General features: G+C 40.5%; 1 protein-coding gene across 2 annotated transcripts in view; it reads right to left on the bottom strand.

Moving 5' to 3' along the window:
- Nucleotides 1-15024, bottom strand: part of KCNH8 (potassium voltage-gated channel subfamily H member 8) — a 176380-nt gene that overhangs the window by 20482 nt on the left and 140874 nt on the right. For both annotated transcript variants that reach the window (XM_080974610.1, XM_080974611.1), the window contains exon 11: nt 14399-14613. In XM_080974610.1, the coding sequence (XP_080830736.1) occupies nt 14399-14613 (215 nt within the window). The remainder of the gene's footprint in view (nt 1-14398; nt 14614-15024) is intronic.

Raw genomic sequence — 15024 nt, 5'->3', positions numbered from 1 at the left:
GGCCAATGGTCAAGAAGGAAGGAAGTTGCAGTCGAAAAGCATCTGGAAGAGTCACTCTAAATTGCCTCCTCAAAGTTGTTGCATCTGCAGGGCGAAATGCACAGGTACTTTTTATGGTGTCTTTATGTTATCCTCTGCAGGGCAAATAGCAGCTTGGGAGATAGAAAAATGAGACAGGGAAGAGCTTCATTACCTTTCTGGCGCCCATGGCCCTGATTTAATTTGTGCTCCAAGTGGCTGTTTTTACATGTAATGGTGCTTTCAGATGGATGTTCATTGTGGGATCAGTGCTCCCCACAAATGCAAGTTTTTGCAGCATCCTCACAACATGGCTAGCATCAAAAGGCTAGCCCATATTTCCCCCATTTAATCTGGATTTACCATTGCCAGGGGAAATCTGATTAGTAATAAAACAAAAACTAAACTAAACTGTTGCAATGACCCGTTTGCTGTATTGGAACAGCCCATTTGCAAATTAACCCATCTGGAAGTAGCCTAACCAATCCACAGACGATCCCAATTGTGTATTTTCCATGTTGCATCTCTTTGCATTCTTCTAGGGCAATGCTATAATGCATAGTAAGAGACAGTCCCACTGGATTCTGTGGGAGTTACTCTCAGGTAAGCTACTTCCAGGTAAGTAGTGTCCAAGCGACTGCTCCACATCAGCTCTGATTTTATTTGAGATGGTATTGTTATAGGCCAATCCTACACATCTTTACTTGGAAGTAAATCCCACAGAGATAAATGAGAATGACCCTCAAAGCAAGTGTGTCTGTAGGCTGCATATCTGTTTTGTTTTCCATGTCTACAAATTGTACCTCTCTGGGAATTTATATTAATAGTTGATAAATATTTCTCTCAAAAATCTGCAGAAATGGTGCTTGAGTTGCTTGTTTCTATAAGGGAAGCATTTGGACATAGTATGAGAATGAATATTTTACATATAAAAAAATATTGAATTCATTGAGCTCCCTGTGAAGGGTGATAGTCGCCTGTGTTTTCTGTAAAAGTCTTTTGTCTCTACTGCCTCTTCTGTGTCTCCAAACAGAAAGCAGTCACATAGACACAAACAAGGACAAAGACAGACGCAGTAAACTGTAGGAAATTTTAAGGCCACAGAATACACATAACCATGGTTACACCTTTCTGCCTCTTAGTGTATTTAATATAAGATGCATTAATTGTGAGAGGATCTGGCAGAGATGCCCTGATTTCTTATCACTTTAATACTTTTTAAAGGGTGCTGGGAACAGGCTTTGCTTAACCCTAAATAAGGAGGTCAACAAGGAAGGCGATAGAAATGTTTTGATCAAAAGAGAAAAGAAGGCTTTGATTTTTCTGATCACAGGAATCGGTCTATTGACTCTAGAAGAAAAGTGTGAGAGACAGATAAATAAACTCAAAGCAACAACATTATCAAACCTTTGCATAGATCTTCAGTCACCAGCTTGTGTTATTTAACTCAAATGTGTGACTCCACAGCAGGGTGGAAAACTAAAACCCAGAGATGATTCAGCGGTAATTCAGTTTTCACCAGGCTCATACCTTCTTCCATGTGACACCATTGTGGTACTGAGAACTAAAGCAATCACCAGTATCTTGGTCCACACTGACAGTCATAAAATATGTTAGGGAGAACGAGCATGTGTGTTTATGTGAGTGTGTGCTAGTTCTGGGGTGATCCTGAAAAAGTGGGAGCAGCTATTTTGTGAATGGCCATCTGCTTGCAACAGTCCATTTTGTGAACGCCATATCCTTTTCTTTAAAAAAATCATTGAAAGGTTGAGAACCCTGTTATGGAATGAACTAGTATAATGGCAATGCTCATCCTTTGTAGTTCTCTACAGATAAAAGGGGGGGAGAGAGAGAGAGACACACACAAATCTGTATGACATATTTTTTAATTATTCCATCTTTAATATTAAAAAGTACTCAAATTATATTATTCTGCCCTTCGACAGCCATATTGGACAGAGCTATGTATCCATTTTGAAACAGCTTCTCTCATTTCTTATTGCATTAAAAGGTAAAAGTCCCCTGATAGTTAAGTCCAGTCGCAGACGACTCTGGGGTTGCGGCGCTCATCTTGCTTTACAGGCCAAGGGAGCCGGCGTTTGTCTGCAGACAGTTTTTCCGGGTCATGTGGACAGCATGACTAAGCCGCTTCCAGAGCAGCGCACAGAAACACCGTTTACCTTCCCACCAGAGTGGTACCTATTTATCTACTTGCACTTTTTTGTGTGCTTTCAAACTGCTAGGTTGGCAGGAGTTGGGACCGAGCAATGGGAGCTCACCCTGTCACAGGGATTTGAACCGCCGACCTTCTGATCGGCAAGCCCAAGAGGCTCAGTAGTTTAGACCACAGCGCCACCCGCGTCCCCTTCTCTTATTGCATTACTATGTATAAAAAAAAAAACCCTCCCAAGTCTTCCCCTCAGTTCTCATTCATTTGATTTGAAAGAGCTTTGGCTGGTCATCTTGATGTTTTATTCAGACCAAAAGAAAATGTGGATATATTGCAAAGAAGGACATTTAAACCTTGTCATATGCACTGAATTATTTGTTCTATGTTCTATGTCTGCTAATTTGGGGTGGGGGGGTGGGGTTTGCAAAAACACTAACCCAGCCTTTGAACTGGATTTCCACTCAAATTGGAATGGTAATATGCTTAGTATTAAGAAGTACAAAATTCTGTTTGTGAATGTTGGCAATATGAATGTAGATCAAATGTCATATGCTTTGTTCCTAGGGATTTTTCTGTGTGGTAATGGAAAATATGTGAGCATATAACAAGGGATTACTGTATCACCTAAAAGCTTAGTGACTCATACATGTTCATCTCTCTCTACTTTCCTTTGAGCGGGAGGATATATGTTTTATTTTTGAATGAAATATGTAAATCCCCAAATTGCATCCTACTGAGACAAATGCGATCTGAAGGACCTCTTAGGTTAGCTATAATTGTTACTGTAACTAAACTCAATAATTGAATATAACATTCCCAAGACAATTTTCTAGTCCAACATCTCCTGAATTTTAATTTTTCACTTCATCAGCTTGCTCAGCTTCTGTTCAGTTTGATCGCATTTTATGTATCTCTGGCGGACGAGGGAACTCCTAAATATTCGAGCACTTCCCTTAGTGCCAGCAGAAAAGTAGTATAAGTAACAAACAAATGAAAAAACATGTTTCTTCTGCTTCTGAGCTGACAGTATTCATTGTATTTTTACAGGGATAGAAAAGTTAGGTCCCACAGAAATACAGTTGTGAATGTATGGAAAGTTTACTGGAACGGCACCCCCCCCCCCCACTGCTGCATGCACATAGACTCTTGCTCATCACCTCACACAAGCCATCACTGTCACTGAACAGGGGTATTTGTATCCATCCAGCTCCCCATATTGCATTTAAGGTTCCGGTGGGATTGGAGAGGGAGGGAAAGTTGGATAGAAGCACACATCTTTATATGTAAGGTAAGGTTTATATGGAGCTTATATTGGGATGCAGATGGCGCTGTGGTCTAAACCACTGAGCCTTATCAGAAGGTCAGTGGTTCGAATCCCCATGACGGGGTGAGCTCCTGTTGCTTTGTCCCAGCTCCTGCCAACCTAGCAGTTCGAAAGCGCACCAATGCAAGTAGATAAATAGGTACCTCTGCAGTGGAAAGGTAAATGGCATTTCCGTGCGCTCTGGGCTTGTGCCAGAAGCGGTTTAGTCATGCTGGCCACATGACCCGGAAAACTGTCTGTGGACAAACTCCGGCTCCCTCATCCTGGAAGTGAGATGAGCACCGCAACCCCATAGTCTCCTTTGATTGGACTTAACTGTCCAGGGGTCCTTTGCCTTTAGCTTTTTACCTTACATGAAGCTATAAGGGCTCAACAAGACCTGATATGGGATATACATATGATGATTAGGCTCTCCTATGCTTTATTCTTTTCTTTCTTTTTTAAATCAACCAACCATGTGAGGCTGCTTGCTTATTTATTTATTTAATCAGCCATTTCTGACCTATCCTTCTCCATATAATCCCAGGAAGAATTACAGTACAATAAAACACTAAAACAACCCTACAATAAATGGTTCAACACAGAACATAAAAAATATAACCTACCCATAAAAAATACCCAGGGAGCCACAACCTGGGATGCTCACTTTCAGACACAATGTAACTCCAACTATTCCCCACAAAGCCTAAGCAGATGGATGACTTTTCACTTGGCACTGAATCGATTAAATGTATCCTTGCCTTCTGTGGCATTCCCCTGATCTAAATTGCACCCATTTGAAATAGTTATTAGCTCCATCTGGGGTATGAGGGGGGAAAGAGACAGCTACTGACATTGTACACATCCCTGCCAATCCACGTCCCGTTCTCCCCCCCCACACACACACACCGGGCAACATAACTAACAGCAGGCTAAAGTTGTGATTTAGGTAAGGTAAAGGGTTAAAGCACTCTCTTCCCAGGGCTGCCTCTCTGATCAAATTAGAAGCCCCAAGCAGCTGCTTGCATAGTAACAAAAATAAAAAAGTAGAAATGAAACAAAATGAAGCCTATGCTAGTAATATATCTCCTGCGTCGTGTCTAGTTTGGTTCTAAAGTAGACATTTATATAGATGGTTTAGTGAAGATTAAAAGCAAAGCAATAAAATTGGATTCCAAACAAGCATGGCTATTTAAAAAAGAGCTGTTGCGACACTCAGTAGTTTTGGCATCACAGTCAAGTCAATAATTTTGCAGTATAAAGTAAGCTGCAGCAGAAGGGGGGTCCAATGCCAATAATTTTGGTGGGAAATGGTCCAGCGGTAGATCTTGAATACATTTAATGGATTGCACCATCTGTGGTACAATTTGCAAGTTGAACACAAATGTGTATATTGAAGCCATGTCATATTTTTGCATAGGGTTGTTACACTAACAGGGTATGTATGTGTGTGTGTGTGTGTGTATATATATATATATATATATATATATAGACTACAGCTGTGGTAGAAGCAATTTTTAGTAGCAGGCAGAGGTGTCCAAAGCTTTCCCTGTTAGCCATTGTTTCCAGTCAAATTTTCCACAGCACTTCCTGCTGCTGAGCTCTTGATTTATGCATCTGGGACTCTGTGGGCAGTGGGGGAGCAGTTTGGGCAGAGAACTGAGCTGAAAAGCAATCAGTGAGACCAGGTTTAATCATTCTCCCTCTGGTTTTCCATTCATAGTGCACTTTAATGCACTTTTAGGCCCTTCAAGTGTCCATATTTTCCAGGGACGTCACTGATTTAGACAAGCTGTCCTGGTTTCTGATTTGATCCCAGAATGTCCCACTTTTCCTTAGGATGACCCTGCTTTCATTGGAGAAATGTTGGAAGGTATGGAGTTATCCGACCCCCACCCCAAACCATCTGAAGGCAATCCTGTATAGGGAAGTGTTTTTTAAAAAAAATGTTTAAAGTTTTATTATGTTTTTATGTGTGTTGGAAGCTGCCCAGAATGTCTGAGGCAACCCAGTATAAGATGTGTGGGGTAAAAATAGTAAAATCATCATTATGGAATGGGATGTCCCTATTTTCACCGAAGAAATATTGGAGGGTATGCACTTTTCTTTAAAGAAAAATGCTGTTAGCCCTTCATTACATGCAATGCATAATGTGTCCCTAAAATACATCACATACAAGTCTAACCAAATATGTATCAAAATTCTGAATGCTTTAAAGCAGTGCTTTCCAAACTTGGGTCCTCAGCTGTTTTTGGACTACAGTTCCCACCATCCCTGACCACTGCTAGCTAATTGGGGGAATGGGGACATTTTGGCAACTACTGGTCTCTCCATTGGTAGACATCAATGATTCATAGCAGCTGGGTGTTGGAACTTCTAATCCAGTGCAGCAGTCAATAAGTATGGCTTCCTGTTAGTTGGGACAATTTATATACCAACCAATACAAGTTTATCAACAACCAATACAAGTTGTCACAAGTGAAAAGAACCCAATGCTATCAACTGTTGCACAGCACTGGAAAAGTCTAGGACTTAACTGATGACTTTACACTCCCTTCATTTCAGAAGATAATAGCTATGTTTGGATGTAATTCTAAACCATTGTTGATAGCTATGTTAATGAGTCTTGGGTTCACCTGGTTCCTCCTTCCCTTCTCCTCCTCCAGTGCAGCAACAAGGAAGACTGGAAGCATTCACTTTTGTTTTCAGCTAACCACAGTTTACTGTTTTGTGTGAACCAGAACAAACTATGGTTAGGTGAGGGAGAAATTTGATTCTGTTTGCATTTAAAGACAAACTTATGAAATTCACAGTTTCAAAAAAAATAAATAAAAAGGGAGAAGCAAATGGCTGTTTAACAGACTGTGATGTAGATAAAGCTGCTTTGTCTCAAAGACAAAGTTATTAGCTCTTTCAAACTAAAAACTACAGTGCAACTGGGATTCTCTTGGACTTCTGAGTCATTTGTAACTTGCTATAGCCAACCAGGCAAGTGGCTGATTACAAGCTTGCCCTCATGCCCTTTGGTTTTATAATCCCATGATTTTTGTTGTAAAACTTGTGCATAGGACTGCAACTCCTCCTTTTGAGTCTGTATGTTCTAGCTCTTCCAGGGCAACTATGATCAGAACAGAACCCGTGTTTAGATTTAACACACACACCCCTCACTCTCACACACAAATGCCTGTTGAACCTAAGATGGTTTTTCTGGCCGAAAGGCTACTTGGCTCAGTGCTTTATAACCTCCTTGCACCACATTTTAAAAACACAGATAAGCCGCTTTGCTGGACTATGGATCTCCACCCCCCTCGTCCAAACATGTAACCCTCTGGCTAAGCTTTATAATCTGGTGCCTCATGTAATAATCCTAGGAAGCGAGGTGAATGAGGAGGGAGAGAGTTCAAAATGGTTTAAAAGCTAAAATTAATAGTTGAGCTTTGTCCCTCTTTCAGTCACCACAAAGCCTAGGGTTGCAAACTCTTGAACTAGCATGTTTAGTAGCATATCTTTAACAACAATTAGGAGGCAATGTAATTTAGCTTCCTATTACAAAACACTTCCATTTTTTATTTATGTGGATCAAACATCTGTTTTAAAAGCTGGCCAAATATGTTCCACCCTCCTCTGCTGCCCAGCCAACTAAGAGAGCATAAAATAATTACAAGGAAGTATTGGGGGGAAGAGTCCTACACAAAATTTGCAAACCTACTAAACAGTAGGTTAGCTAAGTTACACACTTATCCAAATTTTGATTTGCAGTTTTCCAAGTTATGCATAAAAAAGAACCTATTAGTTTTAAAAAAACTTACAAAAATGTTTTGCATCAGGACAAATTGCTTGCATAAAAAATCTGTACAGTAGTTGAAACTGCATACAAAAAGAACTGTCTATTAGGAGAAATTAGCACTGAAGAATTTTCATGGCGATTAAAAAAATATATTAAAAAACACTGCAAAAATGTGGAGAACTGGATTTAAGATTGGAAAAATGAGAAAGCGAGAGAACCAGAATCAACCCAGTCCTAGTCATAGTCTACAGTGAAGGACCCAGGATCAGAGTTCTGGATTTCAGCCTATACCAAGCATCAGTCACACAGCTACATCTTCAAAGTGAAAGAATCCCACTTGCAACCAATGAGATTTGTGCACACATTATTGTATATGCAATGTGAGAACCATTCAAAGACAGCCAGGATCTTTCTTTTCCTCTTGGCTACATAATACTTATTATTTTCAATTTGTAAATATTTGGTTTTGTCAGTGCTGGGCAGGATGGAACACATGAGTGCTATTTTTAGTGCTTTGTAGGAAAAGCATTCATGCTAATTATACATCCTGTCTGCAGTGACAGATCTCTACATATTCAAGCAAGCCATCCTTCTCTCCACGATGTGACACATATTGATAGTACCTCACTGAACCAAAAGGAGAGAAGTCATGCTTCCCTCAGAGGTTTTCATCTTCCTTTGGGACTTCATTAAAGTTTGTGGAATGCACAGAAGACCTCTGAGTGACTCAGGCTGCTACAATGCTTGGTGTTAAGAGATGAATCAAATCTCACTGCGGCTACAGGGGAAAGGTGTTATCATTCTGTTTCTGGGGGCACAGTAGTAATCTCACTTGGCGTCATTTAGCAAATGAGTTCATGGTTGTGCTATCACATCCCACGGCAAAACCAGAAAGAGCCAACAATGAGCTCTCTCAAAACTTACTTCAAATCTTGCCATAGGCTTAAACTTACTTCAACTTTTCTTTTGCAGTAAGCTCTCATCACAAATACTCTATCCGTGCCATCTCTACTCCTTACAGTTTAGTACTTAAATATATAAGGACCTTACCCTCTTCTATTGTGCCACACGCACAGCTATGAAGCCAACGATTCACAAGGAACGGGGTTGTTCCTAACCTTGTCCATGTTTGCTTCTTAGCAGGTCCTCACTGCTGGGAGCAGGACTACATAAGAGGAGAGTGACCCAAGAACTCTTGGGTGCAGCAAGGTGAGTTGTCTCCATTCCCTGACAATGGCTGAATGTATTGCAGTGGGTTCGATGCAGAGGTAGGGTATGCATGTTGGTATAGCCTGACACATGGGAAGGGAGGTTTCTAGTACAGTATAGTATCACCCAACGGGTGGCCTGTGTTCATTCCTCCGAAGGCTACATCTCTGAAGGACCAATTAGGAAAGGAACAAAAGCTGTGGTAAAGTGAACAAATAATGGATCCCTCCCCAAAGTATGTAGAAGATGCAACTATTTTGTTTGAATTATTTTCTCACTGGCTAAAGGAGTAGCAAAGATTAATTACTGGAGAGAATGACAGCATTTGGAACTTATATGCATCAACAGAAGTTGAGTTTAGGTTGGGCCAAGGAGGTGATCAATGCCTCTTTATGAGACGGGGTGGTCCCTGGCTGTTTGAAGGAGGCAGTGGTAAAACCACTCCTTAAGAAACCTTCCCTGGATTTGAAAAACCTAACTATCTACCGGCCAGTTGCTAATTCTCCTTTCCTGACCAAGGTTCTGGAGTGAGTGGTCGCAGACCAGATCCAGGTGCTTTTGGAAGAAACTGATTTTCTGGATCCATTTCAATCAGGGTTGAGAGAGACAAATGAAAGGTGGGATTGAGGAACAGGAAGTAGGAAGTGAGGTCAGCAACCCTGAGAATATCAGTCTAGAACAGTTTCGCAAACTTGGGTCTCCAACTTTTTTGGACTACAACTCCCATCATCCCTAGCTAGCAGGATGAGATGGAGACCCAAGTTTGGAAGACCCTGATCTAGCAGCTGAGGAAAGGTCAGAAAGATGGTCTTGGGAGTTTGGAGGTTCTGTGTCATCCCCATCAGCCTTACTACAGCTGCATTGCATCCAAACACTTGCAATGGAGAATGTATGGTCTTGCCACAACAAAGGCCTGACCAACAACCAGCACAAAGGTATCGTAGTGACATATCCAAACTGTGGGTGGCACAGGTCACTCCCAAAATAAAATTCCAGGTGCAGCTCTCAAATGTAACTAGGATGTATGCCATTCAGGAAATACAGAAACCAATAATGTTAGTGTTAAATCAATTTGCCACTCTACCAGCTATCCATGTAAAGAATGCAGGGTGGATGTTAACAAGGTTTCCTAAGCTGTCATGTAACGGCATTTAAGCAATCTGCAAATGACAGAGAAGCACCAATGGAAGCCTTTAATAAAGACAACTGCTATATAAAAACAAAATAAAAGAAAGCATTGTGTTGGCAAAGCACATACGGGCTTAGTTTAAAGGAATGATATAGACGCTTGTTTGTGCATGCAACTGAGAGAAAGAGATGTTCTTTTTTGCATTCTTGAACTATCCCAATAATCCACAGGGAAAAAAGCACAATAACAGTGCTAGACTATAGGTACACACCTCACCAGCTTCAGATAACACTGCCAGCCACTTGGGCATTGATGTTTCTGCCAACGTCATCAGGGTCCCTTGAAGCATTCAATTCATGTTGCCATTTTTGTTACTCTTCCCCAAGAGGCTGATACCAAATAATCTCTCTGTTATTTTCCATCTTTTCTTACCTTTCTAGGCATATTAAAATCTATCTATCTAAACCAGCACACTCACAAGAGAATGCTTGCAATCTCAGCTGAGTTTCCCAAAAAAGACATCTAACTTACTGCTCGTTCACCAGTACGTGGTAACAAATACTTTATGTAACTGTCAACATTCAACAGATTTCAGATTTTCAGTGTTAACATGCATAGTCCTCTGAAATTTTCTTAGTTTGCAATCCCCCTCTCACTTACCTGGAGTAAGTTCCATTGAACTCAATGGGGCTTACTTCTGAGGTACTGGATTGCACAGGACATATCTGCTTATTTTCCATGGAGAGAGATAATCTCCATATCACAAAAACTACAAAGATCTCCTTTTGGATTGGGGGGGGGGGGAATGAAATAAAAAGAAACTCAAGCCCCAACACGATTACTATATGTGAATTAGCCAAAATTCTCTTATTTTTTGTGTAAAGGAAAGATTACCTATGTTGGACCAAAACACTGGTGAAGAAAAGATCAATTCTTAATGAGGAAAACCATCATAAATAGCTTATAGGTATTATACATATCCAGTGAAAAGTTATGTACACAACTAGATATTATATGTACGTGGTGAACAATTGCTAAATAATCTAATCTATTTTGAGGGCTGTCATAAAAACTCCGAGCCATAAGATTGGTGATTAAATGTGACGACCATTAATGAGATGGCTTTTTTCCAAGTACTCATTAGATAATCGGTGCCACAGAATATTCTTCATACACTCTAGTCAGTATCTGCTTGCAAGTTAACGTGCCCTGTATTGCTGATCAGGAGTTCTCACATTTTGCTTACTCATGAAATCTCAACAAATATAACCAAGTGCATCTGGCAGCACTCATTTTTGTCTTTCATGCGAGTAGGGGTTGATCAAAAGAAACAGGAGGAAATAATAAAGTTCATGCAAGGCCATTCTATAATTGGAGGTTCCTGGGGGAGGAGTCCTAGGAAGCAGAAAAGCTGAATAGTTTTCTTACATTGCACTAGCATATGAAAAGAAAAGAAAAAGTGCAACAAGAAGTGCCAATAAGGGTGGTGCTTTGCCTTTTGGATCAAACAAGAAAGTCATCAGGAAAGAGGACCACCCTCCTCTCTGCCCATATCTTCTGAGGCATCCCCCTTCAAAATGGACTCAAAGCACTTGCTCCAGGGTGCAAACTGGTGGAAAATATTTGGAGAAAATGCAGCAAAATTGTCTTCTTTGGGGAGTTTTGCAAATCAATTTAACATTGAATTCTACAATGTATACAATTTAGAGTGCAATCCTATACATGTTTACTCAGTTCAATTAAGTTTATTACTAAATAAGTAAAAATAGGCTGCATGAGTTATTCTCTTGCAATAATATTTATACTACATAGGGTAGTAATTGTCTCTGCTGTTGTGCACATGACTGTTCTTTTTGTATGCATATTAAGGAAGTAGTATTAAGAATTAGATTTAGGAGTAGAGAAGAAGCAGAAAGACTATGTTGACTATCCATTAGAACTCTACTGTGTATTGCAGAACACTAGATAGACAGATTGTTCTAGTTTTATTAAATATTGAAGCAATCGTAGGTGGATTTCCAATTCTTAGGGTTCTTGTGCCATTACACCACGGGTGACCAAACTTTTTTCAAAGAGGGCCAGATGTGATGAAGTGAACATGCATGAGGGCCGACCAAAGTTGCTGAGATTTCTTTAGGATTTTACCCCAGAACGTATACTGATATGGGGGCCGGGTTAAATCGACCGGCGGGCTGAATTAGGCCCCCAAAACGGACTTTGGACACTGTCCTCCCCATTCATCCAACTGCAAATAAGATGAAACATTTCATTTAGCCCCTTTAAAAAATAACCAGTTGTCCTCACTTGTCATTTCCTATGCTGGGAACTTCCACTGGGGCATATCTGCTCCTGGATGCACCATATATGAACCAGTAGAGGTCAATGGGGTTGCTTATCTGCCCTTCCAAGGTTGGTTCCTTAGAGGGTTGAAGGGCAGAGCTCTCAGCATGGTGTGAGCACAGTGGCAGAGCCAATCCTCCATTCCTGCCACCATGCCTGCACTGCGCCAAACTCCCTGAGCCTCTCAGGAACCAGCAGCTATGCTTCGTGTTGGGAGCTGTGTTCAAAATTCCCCACCCTATTTTTTTTGGAAGAGACAGTATTCATCGAATTTCTCCAAGGGGAGGAAAATATATCTAACAATTTCACAGGGGTTGGACTCATCACAAGCAGTAGTAGCAGCCCAGCTTCCTTCTTTTCCTCCTAAATCTTTTTTATTTATTTATTTAGGAGGCTATCACAGCAAGTAACAGCAACAATAATTATTCTGCCAGTCTGCTCACCATTCTGAATCATTCATTATGCCCCAGTTTTGGTATCATTCCAGGTCATTGGAGCAGGATTGGAAAATGGCATTCGCCATAAAGTAATGGTGAACATATTCTGGGAAAATTTCAGGTGTGTGTATGTAATAAACAGGAGGTGGGGTTTAATTAAGAGCATCTCCTGAACCATGTCTTCTGAGAAATTTCAGCTCAATCTCAGCAAATCATATTGATGTATAGTCACTTTGTGTTGCTTCACACACCACGGTTTTTATGGGCACACATTACAGTTTCCATGGGCACACATTGTGTACCTCCTAAACCATGATGTCTGCAGCATATACAGGTGTGTTTGCAGCACACACATATTTTCCTCAGCTCATATATATACCATGAAAACATACTACGGAAATCTGTTACTGGCTTTCGGTTTAGCAGGTGCCGAACAGAGGTCTTTAATGTGTCCCCTGCTAAAAGTGTAACATGCGAAGCATCCCACAGGTGTTGATCTAGCCAATTAGTTTATGCAAATACGTTCTCAGCTACAAATGCCTGAGAGGAACCTAAACAACAGGAAACTTCACAAAAATCTAATTAAAGTTCAGCATAGATAGCTCCGATAACTTTGCTCTCGTTTCAGGACACCTTGGCCTTGCAACAAATCTGTGAGCTAGGTCGTCGTTACTTACTTATGCAAGTTAGTGACTAATTTCTGGTTACTCATGGTTAGGATTATGCTGTATTGAATTCAATGGGGCTTACTCCCAGGTAAATGGAATTAGGATTGCAGCCTAAGCACTGGCGGAGGAAGGGGTGTGTGGTGGGTGCGGCTCACCCTGGGTGTCATCCCTGAGGGGGTGACATCGCCGCCCCACTCCCCTGGGACACTTGCCCTGCCCCTGGGCGCACAGCATGTGTGCCGCTCCAGGTGCCAGAGCAGCTAGCTCCACCTCTGAGCCTAAGTGGTATCTTGTGGGGAAGAACAATTACTTTCTATGCCAGTGTCACAATTCCATAGGGGTGGTAGTCATGAAATCATGACATCTGCTCCTCCCACACAATCTTCCTGTTTGAGATTTACCAAAGAGGCAAGGAATAAAGCCACAGAAGCAGAAAGACATATTGTTCTCAGAGCCAACCTTAAGATGTTCACTATATTAAGGACTATGTGGGGTAAGGTGGGAAAAACTGTTTTTCTCCCCAAAAAAGCACAATGTGAAGAAAGCACAGAGTTTCTAGGATGTGCAGATAGGAGCGTTCCAAATATTTCACGGCATGAATTGACAGGTTCTAGTGTATTAGAAAAATGGTTGCATTATTCCTTGGGTGCTAGGAAGAAATCTCTAAGATCTAGGGATTGCAGTGTTTAGTTTCATTAGATGAAAAATAAAAGGCATGCATACAACTCTTGAACTTTTGATGCATGGCTTTTCTCTGCCTAGTGGGTTTTATTCACTGTTGTAGTTCATATACCTTAGCTCTGAAAATAAGCCCATTAATGATCATGTGTGGAGAACTCTCAACAGACCCCTGCTCTTTTAGGGCTTGTAGAGTTCAGTTCACCTTAAGAGCCATCATAAATTGCAATTTTCCCTTGTGTATGTATGTTGGCAACATTTTCTTGTATTAAAAACTGAAACAACTCTCTAAACTATATTAAATTGCAGTGAGAATTAACTCTTACTTAGGATGTAAAATAGAAATGGTTTAATGTTACTTTGGATTAAGGTTTAGCAGGACTAGCAAATATTTGAAAATATAAGTGCACAAGGACAAAACCCACACCAAAGGAATAATTTATATAGAAGCATAGAGTAATTTGTATCAGACCTATAATTCATTATCAATAATTTTGATTAAGCTGTGTCTGAATTGTTAAGTTGGACCCAAGCAGAATTCATTTGAAAAATGAACACTATACATATATTTTTACCCTGATGTACGTATGAAGAACTGCTGAAACACAAGAGCTAATTTTAAAGCTGGAAGTAACTGTAGTCCTATTAAATCTACTTACATCACTTTCATGGCCTTCCCGAAGATTATATGTGAGATCATGCTGAATTTCTTCAACAAACTTGTGAGCATATTCTGGGTAAAGGTCTAACACTTCAAAGAGTCCTTTGAGAATTATACACTGGAGGTCACAGTAGGTTAGGGCTTTCACATCAGCATTTGTTTTAATCACTTGGTCCTTAATTGAGAGATTTGCTCCAATTAAATCTCCTTTACCTAAAAGAAAATACGAAAGAGGAGAGCAATATTACTCATGAACGAATTTTCGACTTTGCTTAGAAACAGAGAACAGCTTAAACAGATCGTGCGGAATACACAGGGACCCGGATACAAATATTCAGAACTATTAAGCTTCTGTAAGTAAGTTGAAACTAGTGGCTCTGGGAATTCTGGTAATTAATAATAATAGGAGGAGTCAGTAAGGATGATAGTATGAATAGCACAAAGCTGCTGACTTCTATGGTACACACACTAATAGTTCCAATTTTGTAATTGCTTCACTCAGGTGTATTCTGTTACCATCTAGTTGAAGCTCAGTGTAAAATAAATTGAAATGCCATGTTTTTTGCTTTGCAGTTGGAACTGTCATTACTTCTTAAATCTCTGCTTTTCCTACCTCGACTGAAA

The sequence above is a fragment of the Podarcis pityusensis genome (genome assembly GCF_964106645.2).
Source record: "Podarcis pityusensis genome assembly, chromosome: 12".
NCBI lineage: Eukaryota > Metazoa > Chordata > Lepidosauria > Squamata > Lacertidae > Podarcis > Podarcis pityusensis.
This window is presented reverse-complemented; position numbering and strand designations above follow the sequence as displayed.